The 23,540-nt window shown below is 53.1% G+C and overlaps 1 protein-coding gene across 5 annotated transcripts in view; it reads left to right on the top strand.

Annotated features, from left to right (window-relative positions):
- Window positions 1-23,540, top strand: part of NRG2 (neuregulin 2) — a 197,207-nt gene that overhangs the window by 157,674 nt on the left and 15,993 nt on the right. For 3 of the 5 annotated variants that reach the window (XM_055389171.2, XM_031011254.3, XM_055389172.2), the window contains exons 3-5: window positions 5,257-5,375; window positions 14,385-14,505; window positions 21,136-21,194. In XM_055389171.2, the coding sequence (XP_055245146.1) occupies window positions 5,257-5,375; window positions 14,385-14,505; window positions 21,136-21,194 (299 nt within the window). Of the gene's footprint in view, window positions 1-5,256; window positions 5,376-14,384; window positions 14,506-20,683; window positions 20,761-21,135; window positions 21,195-23,540 lie in introns of all 5 variants that reach the window. The other 2 variants (XM_031011255.3, XM_055389173.2) reach the window with 1 other exon arrangement.

Raw genomic sequence — 23,540 nt, 5'->3', positions numbered from 1 at the left:
TGATCACTCAAGAAAATGATCCTGGCAGAAAACAGAATGTAATTAAGGAAGAGTTTGGCTTAGATCAAAGGTTTGTGGCTGAAAGAATGCCGCCTCCTAAGGAACTTGCCATGGCCAGTGGCGAGTGGGGGGTTCTATATGTCCCTTGTCTACAGCACTGGCAAGAAGCTCTGGCTGCCCACCCAGCCCACCTTCCGAGATCACCCCACCCCTTCTCACTGCCCTACCAAGGCTGCTTCCAAGCTGGAGAGAATGGGCAGGCTTCTTGGAGCTGGGGCAGTTGGGTCCCGTCTCCCTCCTATCCTTTCTAGAAGATGGTTTCTCCCCTACTTCACTGCAGTGATGAAAGTCAGGAGAGCCCCCCTTTCCCTCCTCATGGCTCCCAAACATGTCTACAACCTGCCTATCATCATCCCACCCTACCTGGTGCCACACACTCATACTCACCCTCCCTCCCGCACATTCCCCCCCACCACACACACACACCCACAGAGCCCTGGTACCACCAACTCACTCCTTTCTCTGGTAACTTCAGCTTTCTCTCCCTACCAACAAACCCACGCCCGTGACTTTTTTTCTCAAATGCTGTCCCTCCATGCTGCTGCTCCCCTGGCCCTCCAGCGGTTGCCCCATCTCACTTCCGCCCTCCACCACCATATGAAGTCACTGAGGGAGCTAGCCTCATGCCCACTGACTGCACACTCTCGTCCTCCACTCACTCTTTGACCTGCTGGAATCTGCCCTTCAGTTACATCCCAACCTCTCAATGGCTGTGGTCCTGGAGAAACCCCAGTTATCTTTGCATTTCCTGGCTCAGGCCTCCAGGCCTCTCAGCGGCCTCGGCCTGGGAATACCTGCTCCCCGGGCCCTGTGGTGCTCCTCCTGGTCCTGCTGTGAGTCTGGACACTGTCTCTTAGTTGCCATCAATGCTGGAACTTTCCTGAGCTTTGGGCCTCACTATTTTCTTTCCTCCCTTTCTGCCTGTGGGTGATTTCACCTTCTCCTGTTGCTTTAAGAATCTGAGACCCCAAGTCTCCATATCCAGACACAATGGCTTTTTTACCTGAGCTCCAGACCCATGCTGCCAGAGAGACACTAGATACCACACCTGAGATGCCTCACAGACATTTCTGATTCTGAATGCCCAATCTGGCCTCTCCCCTGCCTGCTGTAGTCCTTTCTCTCCCTCATGTATTCCCCTCTCAACTGTGGCTCAACCAGACTCTCTGCTGCTCAACCCCTGACCCTTTGTCGTCTGCCCAGGGGGTCGTGCCTCTTTCCCTCCTCCTGCACATTTCTTATCTGGCCTCCCTGCCTCGAGCCTTCCTCCTCTGTCCCACTCTTGGCCACTCCCCACCTTTTCTGGACCACAGGCCCCTCTGAGAATTCATTTCTGAATCTAAAATATCTGTATTGAGTATCAACTATGTGCCAGGCACTCTGCTAGAGGCTCAGGATATGTCAGTGAACAAAACAAAACTTACCTTCATGAGTCTCTAGTCTAGCTTCTACTATAGAATCTGGTAGACACCTTGTCCTTTTCTTCAGGAAAAAAAAATGTGGCTTATGTACCCAGTTTGTTTGTAATTCTAGAGGTCCACAGAGTCACTGACCCCCGTGAGTGTCTGACGGGAAATGATCTTTCTAACAGGAACATCTATTCAATCATCCGTTCAAGACAGAGCTTGAGAGCCTACTGCATGCCAGGTACAGCCTTGGGGCTCTTCCGACTCCTCTTCCTGGCCTACAAGTCACTGCCATGCAGTTTCCTCACACTGCCACACTCTCGGCCGCTGGTCTTTCCTTTCATGGCTCTGGACTTGGGCCCAGGCTGTTCCCTATGCTGGCAGCCTTCCTCCCCTCACTTGTCCCTGGCAAGGCTCTCCAAGGCCCAGCTTAACTGTCATCTCTCTGGGACACCTTCCTAAGCCCTCTAGGCAGCTCTCATTGTCTCCTCCCATGGTGCCTTAGACATGGCTTCATTGCTTTGTAGAGGGATCTGTCTCTCCTTCCAGCATGAGAGAGCCTCAAAGCCTGGATCCCTGTACCCAGATACCCCCTTCTCCCCTATAGAACCTGACAGAGAGCTCTACACTGAGGGCTGAACTGATGAGAATCTTGCAGGACTAGCCCTCCTCTCCTGGGTGTAGAGTCCCACTGGGACTGGGCAGGAGACCTTTTGGATGGTTCTAGCCTTCTGAACCAGTTACTGTCCTGGTTAAGCCTCAGTTTCATCTAAAGAATCCAGAAACAGGGACTGGTCTTCTCCTCCTGGGTATTATGGACCCCTAAGAGTCTAAAGTGTGCCCCCTGTCCCCTACCTTTCAGGGCCCTGCCCCATTTGCTGCATCTGGAAACTTCCCTGTTCTCCCTGTTCTGCCCCTGGGCTCTCAGCAGTGAGTTGTCAGTGGTGGAGGAGTGGGCCATCATAGAGAACTTCTGACTCCCTGCAACCAAGGCGCCCTCGGAGTGACTTAGAGAGAACGGCCACCTGCACACCTACCCATCCTACACTACACATCTCACCTAGTAGAGGGGCCAGGGGCAGCGGCAGGAGTCTGCTTTCTGGCAAAATGTTCTCTGTCCTGTCTGCCCACACAACAGCTGGCTCCCCTACCTCCTGGCACTCTCCCTGCCCAGGCCGCACTCTGTCTGGGCATCTCTGTTGACCTGTAGAGACCCCTCCTCAGAGGGTGCTGTCTGTCTCTGTGCCCACTGCACTGAAACATCTCACCCAAGCCTTCCTGTGCCAGGAGCAAACTGCCCCCCCAAACCCTGGGCACGGGGCCTTCCCTGCAGAATCGCATGTTCCCTTGTTTATGAGGGGCAGGCTGGAACAGGCCCCTTGAGCAGGCAGGGGGCGGGGGGGTAGGCACTGAGGAAAATGTGGAGGACACAGCTGCCCAGATCCTGTCCCTGCCAGCAGAGAACCAGCTGGGGAGGGAGGGGGGAGGGGGGAGGGCGTGGTCACCATCTCAGGGCAAACCTGGGTCAGCATGTGATGGGACACCAGGAGCAGAGCACAGCACCCGGCCTGCCAGGGAGACAGGAGAGTCCTGGATCCTCAGGCTTCCACCTGGAGCTGAGAGTGAGGAGGGAGAAGGTGGTGACTCCAGTTCCTGCAGGGGCTGAGAAACCCTCAGAGCCCTGCCCCTTAGCCAGGACCCAGAGCCCCGTGTGCATCTCTGGGGCCGGCTTCTATGAAACCATCAGACAGCTGCTAACCTAGGACATCTGCAGCAAGCCTCAGGGTCATTATCTCTGTCCCCTGCCTCTTTCTTGTTCCTCAGAAGGAAGGGGCACTCCTAGAGACCTGTGCCTGCCTTCTCCAGGTCTCACATGCCTGCGTGTGGGGAATCCTTCCTTAACATTCTGCCACGTCCTGCTACATATGATGCTGTATAAGGGAAGTGCCTCTGAATTCCAGGGGGGTGACAAGGAGAATCTGGCTCTGAGTCCCCTGTGCATCAACACCCCCACCCCCGGACCCTCAGGCGATCCCCCTTCCCTGCTAATCTGGTGTGTGCACAGGGAAGTGAGAGAAGCCATACCCTGGGGAAGCTGGAGTTTGTGGCATCTAATTTGGCTGGGGCAGGGAAAGAGATGCTGTCTTAGTCAGAGGGGCCTCCAGGGCTCTCTTTAATGAAGGGAACAAACTATAATTGACAGAAGAGGGTTGTGGGCCGGCACCAGGCCAAGGAGACAGAGACCAGCTTGAGCCAGGAAGAATACAGTATAGTTAAGCAGCTGTCACCACAGCATCAGCAAGGACATTACCATAGCAATAGGGTCTATAGAAAAGACCATCTTGTAGCACCCTTGTTTGGAGGACCTTGGGGTAAGGATGCCAGGATGCCTGGGAAGAGGCTCCCCATCAGAGGTGGAGACAGCCCAGGTAGGGATTGTGGGCCAGTTTGCATCTCCTTGACCCTGGCCCAGCCTATCTGCTTGCCTCTCCTCAGCCTCCTTACCCCATCAGCTCCATAGCTCAGTTTTACATCCCCTAGGCTCAGGGCAATGATGACTCTACTGCCCTCCCTCGTATTCCCCCATCTCTCCAGCCCACTACACATAGGCTGGAAATCCGGCTTTTTAATTCAGCACTAAAAAGAGGAGGTGATCATACCATGTACAGAAATTACCATGTTACTTCTTGCTTCCTCTTGGGGGCCAGACTGGGATCCCAGGCTTTATCCAGAGCTCATGCTGGCCCTTGGAGGCAGAGGAAGGGGTGAGGGCTGTGAACAGGCCCTTGCAGAGCCTAAGCACCCTGGGGTAGGTGCAGGGAAACTCTGAGAAGGAAGGAGAGGTTTGGCTGGGGCTTCAGAAAGAAGAGGGGGACCAAGGCCAGGTGCCCTGGAGTCACAGTACTGGGGGGATCCGCCCAGTCCTGGCCACACAGTTCTCAGCATGCAGGGACTAGGTGCAAACCTTCAGGGCTAGCCCCAGCTTTTCTCAGAGATAGCCCATGTCCTCATGAACTGCAGCTCCTGGCATACCTCTGCCTTTGCCTTGCCGAGTGCCCTTGGGCAAGTCAGGAAGTCCCTCTAGGACTCAGTTTTCCCTTCTGTAAGCAGAGAACACCCAGGTTGGCCCTGAGGATCAAGTCCAGGATCTTTTTGTTCCCCAAGGTGTACAAGCTCCTGGCACACAGGAAGTGCTCAGTAAACATTTGTTGAATGAATGAATGAATGAAACAAAAACCCCTTGGAGAAGCCACAGAGTGCCCCTTAGTGGCAGCGCTGATTTTGAGAACAAGGGAGAGCCCCAGGTTTGGGCTAGGAGTCTGGGCACCATCACCATGGGAATCCGTCAGGACAGCTGCCCTCCCGGGTATCTGGGAACAGGTCTTGCATACCCAGAATGACAGGTTGCCACTTCCCAGGAGAGGCGGAGGCAGCTGGGAATGAGGGAGGTGGCCATGTGACTTCCTACAGGGCCTGGCTTTACTCCCCCAGAAGAATGTTACAATGGTCCAGCCCTAGAAGAGCGGATGTGAGGGATCATAGATTTAGGACATGTGAGCCGCCACTAGTCCTGCCCTGTGTTGTCCTAAGGGCCCAAGGCTCCCTGCAGCTGCAGGGACTCCGTGCCCCACCTGGACTCCAGAAATTGCTGGGCGGAGGGAATCTCCTTCCCATCTAAGCTGCAGGGCCACTGTGGCTCTGTGGAGAGAGGCAACCGCTGGGTGACTGCTGGGGAGCCACAGCCGGCCCTGGCTCACGCCTCTCCCCCTTTTATCCCCTCCCTAACCAGAAAGAACTCACGACTACAGTTCAACAAGGTGAAGGTGGAGGACGCTGGGGAGTATGTCTGCGAGGCCGAGAACATCCTGGGGAAGGACACCGTCCGGGGCCGGCTTTACGTCAACAGCGGTAGGTGGGCCCAGACAGAGGGAAGGGTCCTAGATGGGTTTGGCAGGGCGGGCCAGTGGCCCCCCAGCCCTTGGGGCCTGCATGTGATCCATCTTGCACTCAACTCCCCTCCCTCCTGCTGCTGCCATATCAAGCCCTAGATCTCAGCCGATTCAGAGAAATGCAGTCGAAGCATAAATGTTTAGGTTTGTTATCTGGGCCTGGAAGAGCCGCCAGCTCTCATTTTAAATACCCTGAAAACTAAATATTTTGAAATCAAGAGGTGGGGGTGGGGGAAGGATATTTTTAGAAGGCAATTATAGGAGGCTGGGCTGCCAGGAGTGGGGCTGCAGGGAGAGGCAGGCCTGGGGCATGTGCAAGCTGACTGCCTATTGCCTGTTGCTTTGCTGGGCACCTGAGCGCAGGCAGCCATCTCCACTGGGCCATGGGTGGGCAGCTTGGATGCCGGGGGCCCCTGGTGGCAGCCTCTGTTCAGGGAGGGCAAACTCCTCCCCGACAGGCCATCCTCACTCCTTGAAGTCTTGCAAGGTCAGGACCTCACAGCACCTCTTACCTTCTCGTCTCTACAGTGGCAGACCCAGCCTCAGGGTAGAGGCTGCCCTCCTGCTGCACTGCCCTCTCAGGCCCTGGTTCTTTCCCTTGACTGGGAGATTGCCTCTCCACCAAAACTACCTGTCCTCAGGCAGTGCCCTCTCCACTCTAGCTTGAGTACCTTAAATCCCACAGATCACTCTCCTCCCCCCAACACACACAGACTGAGTGTGCATGTGGCTACCTATTTATTGGGGTTCACTTCCAGTCCTGCTCATCACAGAATATAATCCTGTATCTGTCATTACCTGCCTCTATTTCCACCAGACAGCCTCCCAATATGCCCTAAACCTAGCATGGTCTAAAAGACTGCTTGGAACACTCTCTGCCCTATGACCCTCAGACAAAAACCTAGTTCAGACCCTGTCTTCCTGTCCTGGTGAGGGACACCCCAACCTCCCAGCCCCTTGTGCTCCTTGGTCTCCCTTGCCACTGTGTCTAATAAGTCTGAGTCTCCATGTCCTTGCCAGTCTTCTTTCTGGATCTTTCTCACACCTGCCTCTTCTGCTCTAACTATACCTCAAGGGTAACCCTGGCTTGGGTTTCATCCCTAGTCATCTGAACCAGAGCAGCAGCCTCCTAAGGTGCTTTTATCCTGTCATGTTCCCCACCCCATAGAACTACAGAACAGGGACTTTGTTCTCAACACCCTGGCCTAAATGATCTTTCCAACCTAACTTCCGTCAATCCCTTGTCCATTCCATTCTTACTCTTGCTCCTGTGCCATCCTGACTCATAGGATGGGTCAAGACAGTTTCTCTCTCTATGTGTTGGCCTCATTCTTTCCTACTGTAAAATGGGCCTCCCCCATGTTTGGGGAGTGGGGTGGGAAGAGGAGGCCATGGCTTCATCTCTTCCTCCTTGACCATCCCAACCGACTGCAGCGTCTCTCCCAGCTAGGGCTCCACTCCTGGGCCACTCCTTGGCCAACCATGCTCTGATGGCATCTCTTGAATTCTAGCCTTTGATTAGCCTTCAACTCTCATGCTATTGCTGAACTTTCTCTGTGGGCGTGGCCATCCCAGTGAATCTGTGAGCCTCAGGAGAGGGGAGAACAGGGAGGATGCTTTCTCCTGGAAGTTACAATCATAGCCAGTATTTATTGAGCCAAGCTCCACATTATCCCATGAACCCATACTCAAAGCCAGGATACATTTTATAAATAATAAGAAGCTCAGAGAGATTAAATATTTCACCTGAAGTCAAACACCTAGTTAATGATAGAGCTGTACGATGTAAAAGTAGTTGGCAAACACTTAGTCTTTGAGCTCTGTGGGGCTATGTCTAGTCTGTCTACCACCCTAGCCTCAGGGTCTAGCACAGCACCTGGCTCACAGTGGGTGCCTGGTAAATATTATATAAGAGAACTTATAACCTGCTCCAAGGTCTTTACTGCCTCCTCTATGGCCCAACCTGGGCATGACAGCAGGGAGGGTGTCTGAGCTCCTACTTCTCTCATCCTATCCCAAGTTTGGGAAAGTGGGCTGTGTCTGGGGTCTAGCACCTGCCACCTCTGCTGTAGTGGTCAGACATTCTCAGATCCACTTTGGATTTGGGGCCTTTCTATTTTATTAGTCAAGACTTTCTTGACTAGAATTAACTTAAGCCTATCTTAAGGGATTTATTTATTGGCTTATAAAACTGGTAAGTTCAGAGGTGGAACTGGCCCCAGGCATGACAGAATCTAAGAACTCAGAGGAAGAGTCCAAGAACTCATAGGATGGCTCAAGACAGTTTCTCTCACTATGTGTTGGCCTCATTCTTTCCTACTGTAAAATGGGCCTCTCTCATGTTTGGGGAGTGGGGTGGGAAGAGGAGGCCATGGTCTCAGACAGGTCCAGATCTACCCCATCCCAGCCCACCACCTGGAGAAAAGAGATGGCTTTGTCTCTGTGTCCATAAGTACAGTCACAAGGATGGATTCTGAATGACCCTGCCAGGTCATGTGACCCACTTGACCAGTCACTGTGCTTGGAGGGTGGGGCCATCTTTGCCTGGCCTGTCTGTGTGTGCACAGGGGCTACTGAGAGGCAGGGCACTGTGAGTGAAGGCCTGGTCAGAACTCCATGGAAAAGCACTTCCCCGAAGGGGTGCTGTTAGCAGAGAAAGTGGGAGCGGCTGCCGTGCAGAAAACCACAGGAGTGCCCTCTCTCTTGCAGAGGGCTTGGGGCCTGTGGCCAGAGGTGGTGAGACCCCTCAGATAAGCTGCAGTCCCCTCCCACACACGGATTACTGTCAGCCCTCAGCAGGCCATGCTGTGATCAGTTTAGGAACCAGACAGTGGCACCTTTGGGCAGGGCACTGAGGGCATATCTGGAATCCCAGCTTCCTGCAGCCTTCTTGCCTCTTGACCCTCCAGGGCAGCGGCAGGGCAGAGCAGGGGAAAGAGTTTGGAGATTTGGTCTCGTCCAAGCTCTACGTCATGCAACCCTGAGTAAGTCACTTCACCCCACCAGTCTTCGGTTTTCCCGTTGTGGGGCTGAACTAGATGATCTTTAAGTCCGCTTCCCTCTAAAATTCGGGGATTCTGAGTTTGATGCTGAGGCTGACATCCTGTGCACCTAACCAGTACACACACACACAAACACATACCACACCACTTCTGCTACCATGTGCAGTCCATGGCAGGCAAGAGCCTACCCTTGAACAGGTGAACAGGGCCACTGCTGGGGACCAGGAGGCCCCTGCTGGGGACGTTTTCCCAGGCAGAGATGCCCAGGCTCCTTGTTTATCCACAGAACCCATGAGACCTGCAGCAACCACACCCTGTGGTCTGCCCCCTTTGACTCATCCCAAGGTGGGTTGGTTTGGCCCGCCCAGGCCGAAGGGAAACCAGGGCTACAGGGATAGGGCAGCTAGAAGAGGGTACAGGGAGGTCATCGGGGAGCAGCAGGCTGCTCGGGTGGCATCACTTTGGCTCTTGAGTGGCTACTGCTCTGTTCAGGTGGAGCCCAGGGCTCCTTCCACAAATCAGAGTAGGCCTTCCTTATAGTCAGAGCTCTGCCAGCTCACAAGAGGCTCCTGCCTTCCTGAACTGGCGAGCAGGAGGAGTCAGCAGGAAGTTTGCGGTGCTCACACAATAGCTTGGTCCAACCCACTTCTGAGTTAGAGAAACAGATGTCTCATCCCAGGTGAAAGGGAGCTTGGGAATGTCCTGAGGTGGCTGTACCAGCCCCTGATGTCAGGCTTTGCCCCAGAGGACAGGCAGGTTTGACCTGGGGTGTCATAGGACCATGGAAGCCCTGGAGAGGCCTCTGGGCCAGTCTCTTACCTGGAGTCTTGCAAAAGCTGGCTGTTTAGACAGACACACACACACACACACACACACACACACACACACACACACAGATGCACATTCATGTCAGTCACACATTCAGAAGCGCTTATTCAACAAGATCTTGCTCTGAGCTCTGGGAAGTCGCAGTCCTGGCCCCCAAGAAAGTCCCTCAAATGGCAGGAAACTAAAACCCAAACTCTAAAAGGTCTGCCTTTTCTAACAAACTGAGAGGAAGGTAGGCAATTTATCAAAGGGAAAGGGGCCTTGATGGATAAAGGAGCACTCGACCTGAGTCTTGAAGGACAAGCAGAAGTTTTCTCCATGAGCAAAGGTGAAAAGCAGCTGCACTTGTGGGCAGCCGGGCACGCATCTCCACAGCAGCGGCTCCCACCCCGCCACTGTCACTCTTCAGGGGCCCTGATAAACTCACACCAAGACACTAACGGTTCCTCAAAACTTCCTGGGCTTACTCCTCCCAGGTGCTTTTTTAAATTAATTTTTGAGATATAATTTATATACCATAAAATTCACCCTTTTAAAGTATACAATTCAGTGGTTTTTAGTATATTCACAAGGTTATATAACTATCACCACTAATTTCAGGACATTTTTGTCACCCCAAAAAGAAACCCCATGCCCTTTAGCAGCCACTCCCATTTCTCCCTCTCTCCAGCCCCGGCAACCACTAATTCTGGACATTTCATACAAATAGAATCATACAATATGTGGCCTTTTGTGACTGTCTTCTTATACTTAACATAATGTTTTCAAGGTTCATCCATGTTGTAGCATGGATCAGTACTCCATTCCTTTTTATGGCTAAATACTATTTCACTGTATAGACATACCGCATTTTATTTATCCACTCATAACTTTGGATTCTTGGGTCATTTGGATTGTTTCCACATTTTGGCTGTTATTAATAATGCTGCTGTGGACATCTGGGCACAAGTTTTTGTGTGAGCATAGGTTTTCAATCTCTTGGGGATACACCTAGGAGTGGAATTTCTGGAGCACATGATGACCATATTTAATTTTTAAAGGAACTCCCAGACTGCTTTCCAAAGCAGCTACACTATTTTACATTCCCACCAGCAATGCATACGGCTTCCAATTTCTCCACATCCTCACCACCACATGTTATTATCCTTCTTTTCGATTCTGGCCATCCTAGTGAAAGTGGTATCTCAGAGTGTGTGCGTATGTGTATGTTTTATAGAGATGGGGTCTTGCTACATTGCCCAGGCTGGTCTTGAACTCCTGGTCTCAAGTGATCTTCCTGCCTTGGTCTCCCAAAAGTGCTACGATTGCAGGGGTGAGCCAGCCATGGGCTTGGCCTCATTGTGGCTTTGATTTTCATTCCCCTAATGACCTTTTTGGAATGTTTGCATTTAAAGGAGACAGTCCTTTAATCTACCAAAAAGATGATATTATCAGCCAAGGATACCAGACTAGTTCCTGGGATGGTAGCACAGGGCACTTTTTTTCCCCCAAAGAATAAGATATTTATTTTCTCATTCATTCATTCAGTAAATATTTGTTAAGCACCTGTTATGTGCCAGGCACCATGCTGGACATTGGGGTTCAGGGTAAACATGTCAGACATGGCTCCTGCCCTAATGGAGCTTACATTCTAGTGAAGGAACTAAGCATTAAACAGCAAACAGTTGGCTGGGCGTGGTGGCACAAGCCTGTAATCCCAGCATTTTGTGAGACTGAGGCAGGCAGATCATGAGGTCAGGAGATCGAGACCATCCTGGCCAACATGGTGAAACCCCATCTCTACTAAAAAATACAAAAATTAGCTGGGCATGGTGGTGCATGCCTGTAATCCCAGCTACTTGGGAGGCTGAGGCAGGAGAATTGCTTGAACCCGGGAGGCAGAGGTTGCAGTGAGCTGAGATCTTACCATTGCACTCCAGCCTGGGCAACAGATCAAGACTCTGTCTTGGGAAAAAAAGAAAGCAAACAGTTGCACACTTAGTCATGTAATTATGCTAGAATAACTATAAGTAGAAGTATATGAAGCTAAGTGAGGGAATAAGGGAGGAGCCTGACCAGCTTAAGAAGTCAGGTGAGGCCTCCCTGAGACACTTGTTGTATTTTGAACATCCTGGGCAGGAGACTACTTGGCTTATTAAAGGAGCAGAACTATGACCAGCGTAGTCTGAAATATACTGAAGGAGAAAGATGGGAGATGAAGTGGGAGAGGTGGTGAAGCCCAGATAAGACCTGGGAAGAAGTTGGGGGCTTTATTCTGCGTGCAAATGGAAGCCACTGGAGAGCTTTGGTAATAGAAAAGATTGATACAATTTACATATTTTAAAGACCACTGTGGCTGCTGCAAAGTAAAGGAGATGAAGGCAAGAGTGAAGGCAGAAAGACCAGAGAGGAAGCTATTGTGGCCATCAAAGAAAGAGACAACGGTGGCCTGGACTAGGGGAGGAGGTAGCAAGACATGGATGGAGTCTCTTGAGGAAGTGGAAATGGCAACCTTTGGTGACAGATGGCTATAGGGGAATAAAGGAGGATGAAATCAAAGATGCCCTTTAGGTCTTTGGTTTGTGCCATTTGGTCACGGAGATAGGAAAGACTGGGGAAGAAGGTGGGTAGGGCAGATGGTGCAGAGCACAGTTTTGGACTTGTTGAGTTTGGGGTGCTGTGAGCCATCCTCGTGGAGGTGTAAAGGGAGAGTCCACGTCACCTTCACTTCTCCAAACACGGGCAACCATAGTGAGAGATATGGATACGCTGACAGGGGTGTATAGACACATTGCCTCAGGAGCCCACGCGTGCTAGAACAGTGTAACCGCGCTACAGCGTGAGCGCAGCTCTTCCGTGTGGAAATCTCCCTGGAGTATGGCTTTGCCACTGGCAGAGTTGGGCTGCAGTATCTTGGGAAGGCCCTGCCATTATAGAGGAGTGGCCTTTCTGAGATGGAAACACCCGTGGTCACTCTTTCCCCACACCCTCTGTGACTGACTCCCCAAATGTCTTCCCTTTTTACCTTCCCGGGGCCCCAGCCTCGTCCCCATGACAACATGATGCTGGCAGCCCAGGCTCAATGCATTCAGCTGGGGAGGCCCCATCTTTCCTCAGGAGTTGTCCTTGGCCTCCCAAAGCCTCGATGAGCACAGACATATATGTGTGAGAAGCCCAAGTGTGCAACTGTGGCCCCGGCCAACCCAGCATCCTCCCTGCTGTCCACTGCTCACTCGACTGGGGTGAAACAATGGGCACAGCAATGGGCAGTCTGTGCCACCCGCAACTGCAGAGGGCACCAGGCTGGGCCTGGCAGATCCAGGCTGAGATTTCTCTGGCTTAGCCAACACCCACAGGAGGGCCCAGGCCTGCAGTCCTCACTGCGCTTGCATTCGTCTGCTTTTGTCAAGCCTTGGTGCTGATGGGGAGGATGTACAGCCAGGGGCTAGGAGCCCTGAGGCTCTGTTGCAACACACACTGCACTCTGGCCAGACACTTCGCTGCCTTCTCTCTCTCCACTCTCCTGTGCGATGTAAATGAAGGGCAGGACAACCTCGAGGGTTCTCCCAGCAAGGGGATTTTACAAGTGGCAGGCGTGGTACCTCAGCTGCTTCTCTTCTCTGTCCCTTTCTTAGTTCCCTGGGTCTCACTGACCCAGAAGTGGGGCAAAGATCAGCAGGAGGTCTCCAGTTCCAGCCAGCACGTGGGTTCCAGCTGGGTCTGGGGTTGAGCCGAGGAGGGAGACCTCAGCAGGGGTGGGGCTCCGGGATGCCAGCTCAGCAGCAGGCATGATGTGGAGGGGACAGTGAAGCCGGCCCTGCCCGCTGGATTTTATCAGCGTGCTCCTCAGACATATACAGAAGCAGAGCTGTGTATACACTCCCGGCCCCCCGCGCTCCATCCGTCTCCCCACATGTCTAAACACTGAGGGTGCCGAGTGCCTGCCCTCCTCCTCCTCCTCTCACTTCCACCCCTATTACTGAGGGGAGTGGAGAGACCCAGTACCCCTGAGGAGACAGGGCCAGCTGGGGTAGCTTGGGCCACCTCATTCAGGAGGCCACTGCTGGGCTGGGTGGGACCGAGAGGCCCTCAGAGGCCCTGGGAGCTGAGGGGAGCAGGACCTGCTTCTGGCTGGCCAGTCCGGATTGGATGGGGCATTATCTAAAACTGATGTTTGGGGCGAGAATGTTCACTTGAAGCCAGCTTTCTGGATGCCATTCCCTGATGAGGAGCAGAGCTTCAGTGATGTTCATTTCTCAAATGAGTCCAGTCAATCGGACGTGCAGTCTGTGCTAGAAGCCTTAAGGCCCAGCCTTGCTCTCCCCCAGTTTCGCATCCCAGCTGCCCCCTTCCCTTTCCCCGGCCCTGTCTCCTCCCCCAACAACTTGAAACCCATGATTTATGGCTGGGGCTGTCCGAGACCTGGAGGCTCTCTCTAGGGGCAACAGCTGATAAGGTCAGGGAGGAGGGGGCTGTCTGGGGTGGGGAGATATGGAGAAGACCCCAGATGCTTATGGAGATGGGGCATAGTAGCCTTTGAAGCATTCCTGGAGCTAGCCCAGCCCTTGGAGAATGGGGGAAGAGAGTAGAAGCTAGGGTTCCTCCTACCCCCAACATCTCTCCAGATCTTAGAAAATGACCATGTCCTAAAGGTGCCATCCCCTGAAGGCCCAGCTCCCTTCCAGCCACTCCCTGGTCCACCATGAGAGCCCAAGCCATGCAGACGGGTGTAGGTGTCTCTTTCCTGCACCGCCTCCTGCGTTTGTTCCCCACATGAGACATCAGCATCTCAACCACTTGCAGGGGAGCCCCCGGAAAGCCAGGTAGGGAAGGGGAGAGGTGGGCCCTTATTCAGCAGAGGAAGCAGTTCCTGCTCTCTTCTCACCCTGCTCCCCCAACAAAAGAATGAAAATCTTCCTGGCCTTTGGAAGTTTGCCTAGAGCTTGGGTGCAAGGTTGCACTGGGTAAACAGGCAGAGCTCATGGTGGCCTCTCCTTTGCCTTATTTGTGACTAGAAGGGACCACCAGACCTCCCCTCCCCAGTCATTCCTGCAGCCTCTGGTCATCTTCTAGTTTTGACGTGGGGCATGAAGGAGATGATTCCTGGGGCCTAGGGATAGTCTCAGTGCATCACTGGCACATGTCTCTCATACCCTCAGTGAGCACCACCCTGTCATCCTGGTCGGGGCATGCCCGGAAGTGCAACGAGACAGCCAAGTCCTATTGTGTCAATGGAGGCGTCTGCTACTACATCGAGGGCATCAACCAGCTCTCCTGCAAGTAAGTGACCAGGAGGGGTGGGCATGGGAGCAAGAACAGGGTAGGAGATGCTGGGTCAGAAGTGGAGGGCTCTAGGAAAAGAGGGTTCCAAGCCACTGACAAGAGGTCCCCAAGGGGTGTAGACAGGAAGCTTTGCCCTACTTCCTAGCCCTTTCCTGGAATATAAGGAGATATAAGCTCTAAGGGGCACAGGGGCTTGTGCAGTCCCCATTTCCCAGGCCCCTACCCACCCCATCTCCTGATGTCTACCCTTTCACCAACACCCTTTAGGGAGATGGGGATGCTAGTCTATGCCCTAGGCACTGGGCACTGGGTTTCTCTTTCTCTCTCTCTGCCTCCCTCAGTCTCTCTTTCCCCCACCTCTTTTCCTCCCCATCTCTCAGCAACTCTCCAAACTTTGTTCTTAATGAACGTTTCCCAGGCTGCATCTTCCCCAGTAGCAAGGAGCCTGGCAGGGCCAGGCAGAGCACAGGTTCCAGAGCCCTTTGCTCCTGTAGTCTTGAGGGGAGAAGAGGGGTCTGCCCAGAATCCAGTACTGACCTCAGGATCTGGCTGCCCTTCTGCCCTACAGGACCCCATTGTACAAAGATGCCATCCCTGGGTGCTGCCTGTGTCCCTTCAGCCCCTAGCCCCCACTCCATGGGATGAGGGGATACCAGCAAGGACACTACTCTAGGTATGGCCCAATGGGGGAGGTCAGGGTGGAGGAGAGGCTCAGGCTGGGGCCTCTCAGCCTCCCCAGGGGCCAGAGCCTGCTCACCAGCCAGGCAGGGTGGCCCCAGCAGGAACTCCAAGGAGCTCAGAACCACCCACTCCCCATAGCAAACAAGGCAGGTGGGAGAGAGGCTGTCAGGGAGGGCTTGTTCAGGCCCAGCCAGATCTTCTGGGCAGCTGGGCCTACAGTGCCCCCTGGACAGATTCTCTGGTGAGTGTGTGAGGAGGGGAGGGGAGCTTGGTGAGGGCAGCACAGGCTCCAGACAGATCTAGGAGAGGAGTGGGAGGGGGGCCTAGTTAATAACTTCAGTGTTTCAAAGCAGCCCAAGCCTAGAGCCCTGGCAAGGTGCTACAGCTGCCCCATTCCCATGGCATCTGGGCAAAGGCCACCAAAACGATGGGGATTCAGAGAGAGATGTTTGACCTTCCCCCAGGCAAGGTCAGACTCAACACTTCTCAGCTCCCCTGCCTCTGATCTCCCGCTCTAGATCCACAGCCCCCTTCCTGGGCACACCCTTGCCCGGGAATGTGAGCCTGGTCTGAGGAGGCCAGGGCTTTTCAAGACCCCTCCACCTAACAACATGGTAACGAGGGGCCGCGCCTCCTTTATGCTCACCTCAGTGCTGGGTGACCCAGCCCGCACTGCCAGGCAGAACCATGGCTCTTGCCCCAGCTGGCCTCCTCAGCTGGCTTCCTCCCTGGCCCCACCCTGCTCCTGCTGCCACCTCCTTCTCCCCTTCCCCGAATCTTAGAGGAGAGTCCCAGTAGCAACAACAGGCCCTCTAGGGAAGTTCTCAACCCAAACTCAGCCCCTCATCCTTCCCTGCCTCCTGCCTCTAGGAGGCTGCCATGTTAGTATGACAGACCCTAGGGAACATTCTAGCTGTGAAACTTGCTCAGAGTTCTTTGGAACAGATCTACTAGAAATTCATCAGGGTCCTGGAATACCTCACAGGGATGACCCAGCCCTGCATCCCCATTTCCTTGTCTCCTGCACCCTCCTCCTCCCTGTGACATACACACTAGGTAGGTCTCTCCTCTTCCCTAGCCCCTTGGACCCCAAACCTTGAAGGGATCCAGCACTGTCACTGAAGTCAGCCCTCGTCCGGGCAGGGAAGGTTCTGGCCCCTCAGGACAGGTGCCAGGGCTGAGGAGGGCCATGGGGGCCAAGGCTCCAGTGCTAGAGTTCGGTGTGGGCAAGGGAGTGGTGAGATATGTGGGCTCCAGGAGGGCCCTGCCAGCAAGGTTGCACCCCTAGGACCTCTGAGTCCTGCCCAGCTAAATCTGAGAGGAGCAGAGGCAGGAGCCTGAGCCATTGTGAAGATGGTGCCCTGTTCCCTTTCCCACCAGGGCAACTGGGCTGCACTGCTTAGAACTTGGTACCCAGAGCCACCACTTCCCCATCTCAGCCTCCCCTGGTTCCAGCCAAGGTTCCTGGAACCAACTTCCCCAACACCCTTTGTCAGCCCTCGGGGGAGAGGGCATCCCTGGTGGAGATGCGGTCAGAACACCAGGTCCTCAGAGCTGTGCTGGAGAAGGGCAGGGGGGTGGGGGGCAGGGCAGAGCCCAGAGGCCATTCTGCGGGTGGACGAGCTGGGAGGGAAGGGGGGCAGGCCTCTTGGGGTTCCTGATGACACCTGAATGGAATAAAAAGGAAAGAACTTAGGAAACGGAACTCACGTCTTACCATTTGTGCTGTTTGTTTACTTTTTATTTTGATTTTTTTGCATTTCCGCTTAGCTTGGATAATGAAACTACACTGGTCAGTTTCATTCCAGTTTCTATAAAAATCAGTTTTCCTTCCTGGTTTTCTTACACTTGTTGTTGTGTATTGGTTCAGAGCCCTGCAGGGAGTGTTGGAAAGCCGGCACACTCCGTCCCTCCTGTTTTTCTGGAATTCAGTGCCAAAAGAAACAGTGTCACTGATACTGAATTTTGTTTTAAAAAAAGACAACGTAGGGGGATTTGAAAATGGGAGTCCAAATCAAGGTGACTGTCCCCTGTCTGGGCCAGACAGGGGCCTCTGCACTCCCTCTTGCTGCTTTCTCCTCTTCTCTCCGTGTGTTTGTAGAGCACGGTTGGTGCGTGACTCTTGGGGACTGGTTCAGGGGATGATGACAGAACAAGACTCTTTCCAGCCCTGTGCACATACCAGTGGCATGCCTCCCCTTCCCATCAGCTCACCCCCCTCATCCCTCTGCCCCACCCCCCCGCCATGTCCAGGTGATTCCCCATCCCACCTCCATCTGCCTGCTCATCCTCGCCACATCTTCACCCCTCTCATGAACTCAGAGGCCCTTCACTCCCTCCAGTGCCCGGGGCACACCGCCATCCTTCATCCACCCCCTCCCCCGGGTGAGGGCAGCACACATGGCATTATCCCCAGGCTACCAAAAGGAGAAACTGAGGCCCGGGAGGTGGGGTGGGAAAAGGGGAAGGCAGAGGTCCTGACCTCTCTGTCACCCCAGATGCAGCCCGTGGGCTCTCCTCTCTGCCCCTCTCTCACCCTGCTCTTCTCCAGCCCTGGGGACAGACCTTCCCCAGAGTCATAACCGATGACCTGGTGGGAAAGGCTGGGAAGGCTGTTACCCACTGCTCCTTCTAATCTGTCCTCTGTGCCCCCTGAAAATCAGAGGGTCAATCCCAGTTTCAGTGGAAACCACCAACCACCACCCAGCCCCCAGTGCTGAGTTCAGACTCCCAACCTGGTTGGTAGGCTAAGGTACCCCATACTCTCTTACCCTGGTATTAGGTGCAGGTTAGAGAGGCTATAGGCCCAGCTCACCCCCAAAGCCTTCTCTAGGGAAGCCCCAGTCTCCTGAATGTGACTCATCCTCAGCAAACAGGACTAAGGAGAGACATAGGAGTGTCCAGGAGGTCCCTGAAGGAGCTAGCACCCCAAAGAACAGCAGTAGCTGTCAGCCTTCCACCACCCCCACTGTGCCCCTCCCCAGTGCCTTTTGTTTTGTTCAGCCAGTGGGGAGCACATTTTCTCAAGGAAGGAAGGTTAGGACCATAATGTTGTGCAACTCAGCGGCCATGAAAGATGTAAGTCTGTAGTCAGGATAGTCCAGGCTGGGTGTGAGATAAGGGCCACAGGGATGTACGGAGTTATCATTGTTCTCCAAGGGTCTTGGGACAGCAGCCCTGCTTGTGAGCAATGGAAATAAATTTCCCCTTGCCCCTCCTGCCCCTGTACTCCCCCATTTTCTCTCTCTCTCTGTCACACACACACACACACACACACTCATACACACACACACACACACACACTCATACACACACACACTCATACACACACACACACACTCATACACACACACACACACAGGCTTCCCTTCCTCCAAGAGCTGGGCTGATCTCAGACATTGGACACAGACACATCTGTCTCTTTCTTGTTCCTTTGTGGAATCCAAGAGTCATTTTGGCAACTTCCTGGGTCTTCATCCTCCACTCCCAAAGGCACTTATGTTTGAAAATCACTTATCCCTCTCTAGTCCCCATCACAAGTGGACATCAGTTTCCAAGAGCTAAGGAAGAAGAGCTTGAGCTGGTTGGGAAGCCTTAGCCACCACCTCCATTTACCTGAGCTGGGATGAATAGGACGAGGGCCAGGGATCAGAGAAGGATGTGTTGACAAGGGGGCTGATGGCAGTCTCCTCCTCCAAACCACCCTGTTCAGTAAGACGACCATGTACCCTCTTCCCACCCATGCCACTTCCCTGATACACTTCCCAGCCCTCCACCACCCCCCGATTAGCCAGGCATACCCACACACACACTCCTACCACTACAGGACAAACCTCCTGCCTCCCCTGGGGGAGATGCCATCAAGGCCCAGAGAAACTCTAGCCCTCTGCTCAACTACCACTCCCATTCCCCACTCCTCCAGATTTGAGGTCACAGGGTGTTCATGAGTATCTGTTACAACCAATGGCTACCACTTACTGTAAGCCTAAGTGGCTTCCTGACAGTTGCTATATACTGCAATGCTAAGAAATAGAGTACACTTGCCTCTTGAGGAAGTTTACATTGATTAATTTTGAACAGTAGCCTATTATTGAGGGGGACACTGGTGATGAACTTAGCTAATTTCCTAAGGAAGAAGATGCAGAGGCAATATAGACCCATCTCTGAGTAGGGAGATGTGGGGAAGGGGTCTAGCCCTCCCTGTAAGCTTCTCCTTAGGTATCCAGCCTTGCCGGGGTTCAGAAGAGAGTACAGGGCTGGGCATGTCCTCCAGAAATCTGCAAGACTTCTGCAAGAAATCTGAGATTCGCTTGAGGAGAGGGCTGGCAGCCAGAGAGCAGAAGAACGTGTACCTTGTGGGTAGAGACAAGGTCAGGGAGATTGAGTGGGGGGTGCTTTAGAGCTGTAAGCAAGGCAAGATCAGAGAATGAGATCCAGGGCAGGTCCAGGCAGTGATGGAGAAACAGGTCATGGGGAAATGGAAGAGTTTCGCAGGCTGGCTGCCACTAGGACCTTGATGTGGACCAGGCTTCCAGGGTCCCCCAGCGAGCCTGCTCCAATCCCTTTTGTGGTCCTTGCCACCTGAGGCCAGATTCCCTGCACCTGGTATCAGGAAGGCCCACTTTGGGATGCTGATAATTCCAGCTCTTCTCCAACTTCCCATTTCCCTACTAAGCTTTTCCCATGTACATCACACTGGGGCAGCCTATTCCAAACCATGTTCTACAAGGGTTCCTCAAAAAACAACATCCATGGTGAAGTAAATTTGAAACACAAATAAATTGGAGAACTTACATGGAAAGTTCAGCTATTTCCTCCTATGAAACTTTCATAGTCTTTCATAGGTGAAGGTACACTGCAACTCTACAAGGCACCCTGAGAATGTATTTCCTACATTGATTTGGCCACAGAACCCTCTTTGAAAGAACAGATAAAACATCTCCTAGGTCACTTTTGTCAAAGACATACACAGTCTGGGAACAGCATTCCCGAGTTATCTGAGTTTTCTGGGGGCTGTTTCTTGGATGAGAAAACCTGCCCAGGGCCCAGGAGAGAATCCTTCAGTCGGTCCTGGGAGGAGTAGCTCCCAAGAACTTGGTATTCCTTAAGGCTCCCAGATCCCTGCCAGCTGACTGACTGCCTGGCACCAAGAGGCCACAGTGCTTGCTTCATGGGGCACCAGGCAGGTAAGAAGGAAAGTCTCAATGACCAGTAGGACAACTTCCCATCTTCCCTCACCCCACTTACCTAAATCATCCTCCCCCTGACCCACCCCACCTTCCCCACCACCCATGGAGCCACATCTATGAGACAGATTTTTAAGGAGATTTCAGAGCCCTCCACCCAGCCCTGACTCCAGTCCCTTCAGCTACAAGTATGACCCCAAGTGCCTGACTTGGTTTTTCTCATTCATCACTGTGCACTTTGATTTCTAACCTTAGCCTCGCGGATGATGCCAGTTTGTTCTGTGATTTTTCCCCTTTTCCTTCTCCAGATGTCCAAATGGATTCTTCGGACAGAGATGTTTGGAGAAACTGCCTTTGCGATTGTACATGCCAGATCCTAAGCAAAGTATGTTTGAAGATACAAACACAAGTCCCTGCTCCTTAGAAAGCTTCCGGGTGCAGTCCCCCCAATGTAGGGCATAGGGCCAGGGGTGTTGGTTGTTTTGATCTTTGGCTGTTTTGTTTTGTTTCTCTTTTCTTTTTTGTATTTTGGTTTGTTAGTTCTTTTTGTTTTGTTTTGTTTTGCTTTGTTTTCATTTTTGGCCTAATCCTTGGGTTTAAAGTTCAGGGCTGCAGGTAAGGGGCAGAGTGGCAAGGCCAATACAAATGGTAACGGTGGCAAGGAACCCAGCTGGCATTGGCAGGAGCCCGTGCCGGGGTGTTGCAATGCCTGTGTCTTGCTATCCTGGCTCTCTCTTTCTGGTTTTCTTTCTTTTGGTAGGTGTCCTGTGGGATACACCGGGGACAGGTGTCAGCAGTTCGCAATGGTCAACTTCTCCAGTATGTCTCTTTCTTCTATTTCTTCTCTTCCCTGGTGACTGACAGTCTCCCCCTGGGGAGGGATGGGGCCTTGCTTAGCAAGACTAGGGGGAGATGTAGAGGGTGTCCTGCGCTCCTTAGAGGAGACGGAAACACCCCCGGCACCCCCACCTCCACATGTGGGCTGTACCTCCTGGGCACGGTAATGCCAAGTTCTCTCTGCAGCAGCCAGGGCCACACCCAGGCCTCCTCCCAACTTCTGGGGTTGGGCAGCCTGGCCAGAATGGGAGGAAGCATTTGCAGAGCCCTCCCCTGCCTCCGAAGGCTGCCTGAGGGTACCAAAGGGTCTGGCAGTGAGTGTGTGTGTGTGTGTGTGCTGACGTGTTTGAGAGAGAAAAAAAGTTCTCAGAAAGCCCATTTTCCAGTCTGGCCAGAGTTTGTTTGTTTTGAGGGTTTGGAAACGGGGTAGAGGGAAGGAAGGGGAATTCAGGGAGAGCAGGACCCAGGGCAATGATTTCCATGAATACCAGAGATATTTATGTGGTTACAGGATGGTGGGAGAGGGGGCGGGGGTTGGTGCTGGAGATGCTAAAAAGTTGAGGAAATGAGGAATTGAGGGGTAACTGGTGACTCTCTCCAGCACCTCTGTGGTCTGAATCCTCCCATCTAGGATTTTATTCCCTTCCTTTCTTCAACTTATGAGGTTGGAGCTTTCTCTTTTGCACAGTTTGCAAAAAAAAAAAAAAAACAAAACAAAACAAAAAGAAGAAGAAGAAGAAGAAGAAAGAAAGAAAAGTGAGCCCCGAGGCCCAAGGACCCAGCCATAATTATGGAATGCTTTTATTTGGGGCCTGAGAGCAGTTCCTTCCAGCACCACCAGGTGGAGGTGGAGCAGAACAAAAAGCCTCTGGCCAGCCATTGATTCTGCCTGAGGACCAGGGGTCCGCTGGCTTGCAAGGCCTGTCCCCAGTTACCCATCCCATCCTGCAGAGCAGGCTAGGCCCCTGCGTGCCCTCCGACCTCCTCTTCTCCAGGGAGGACAGCTGGGCCCCATGAGGAGTGTGGAACGAAGTGTCCACATGGCACTGGATACTGGGAGGTAGAACTCTGGGAGGTGCTAAAGGTGGGATCCAGGGGACCATGTAGGTAGCCTTGGAGAAAAGGGGTTTGGGGATTTAGGTCTCAGGGTGCAGAAATGATCCTTCCCAGTCCTCCTCAGACCACAGCACAAAAGTCCAGCAAGTTACTCCCCACCCCAACCCCACAGGGGCATAGAGACCCCTGGGGGATGGGAGCTGCTTGGCCCAGATGGTCAACTATCTTAATAGAGTGTGGGAGGCCAAGGAGGAAGGGCAGAGCCTGTGGGCAGGACATGTGGCCCAACAGAATTCTCTAGAACGCAGGCTCTGCAATCATTTCAGAGTCATATCCAGCCCTGAGTGCAGGACTGTAGAGCAGGAGGGACCTCAAGAGAAGGCAGAGCCTAGGCAGAGCTGGGGGCCAGGGGCAAGGGACAGTGGGGTAATATTCCTCTCGGCAGAGAGCCTCCCGGGCTTGTGAGACTGTCCTGGATGGTGAGTCCCAGCCTGTCCTGAATCAGAGCAGCAGAGCCTCCGGAACCGGGCCGCTATCCAAGGCCTCTCTGCCAGCTGGGCTGCTTCAGCTTTCAGCCTAGATCTGCTAGGAAGGTCAGCAGGGCCCCGGGAGCGCAGAAAAGAGCCTGCAAAGGCAGTCCAGGCCCTTCTGCCTAGTGTCTTCAGTAGCTTGACTGTTACCTTTTCGTAAAGGATTTATGCTCTTCAAGCACTTTCCCAGAGAGCACTTCATGTACTGCTCTAGCAGATAATTACTGAAAAGGTAGTGTAAAGTGCTGGCTTAAGTGTTCAGGCTTCGGATTCAAAGAGACCTCAGTAAAAATGCCAGCTGCTGAGCTTACTAGCTCTGGGGCCTCTTTAACTTCTCAATTTGTTTTCTCATCTGTAAAATGGGGATGATGACATTTATGCCTGTGGGGTTACTGTGAGGATGAAATGAAGTGCTGCATAAGAAGGGCTTAGCAGAGAGCCTGCCATTGTGATTGGAGCACAATTTAGTACCTCTCCCAGCTACAACTGGTATGCGGCGGGGGGCAGCATCAGCCCCCTAGAGGCTGACTCCCAGCACATCCTGAGCAAAGTGTCCAACCTGCCCAGATAGCATCTAGACCAGGTTATCTTTTGCAGAGATCAAACAAAGAGCGTGTGACTGCAATAGCACATTTTCTTCCACAAACAGCCCCTCCATTCCCCACGGGTCAAAGCTTGTCCATCTTTATGTCCCCATGTAAAAGAGCACACATACTTGTACACACAAGCACAAACGCATGAG

Source organism: Gorilla gorilla, chromosome 4 (assembly GCF_029281585.2).
Source record: "Gorilla gorilla gorilla isolate KB3781 chromosome 4, NHGRI_mGorGor1-v2.1_pri, whole genome shotgun sequence".
NCBI lineage: Eukaryota > Metazoa > Chordata > Mammalia > Primates > Hominidae > Gorilla > Gorilla gorilla.
This window is presented reverse-complemented; position numbering and strand designations above follow the sequence as displayed.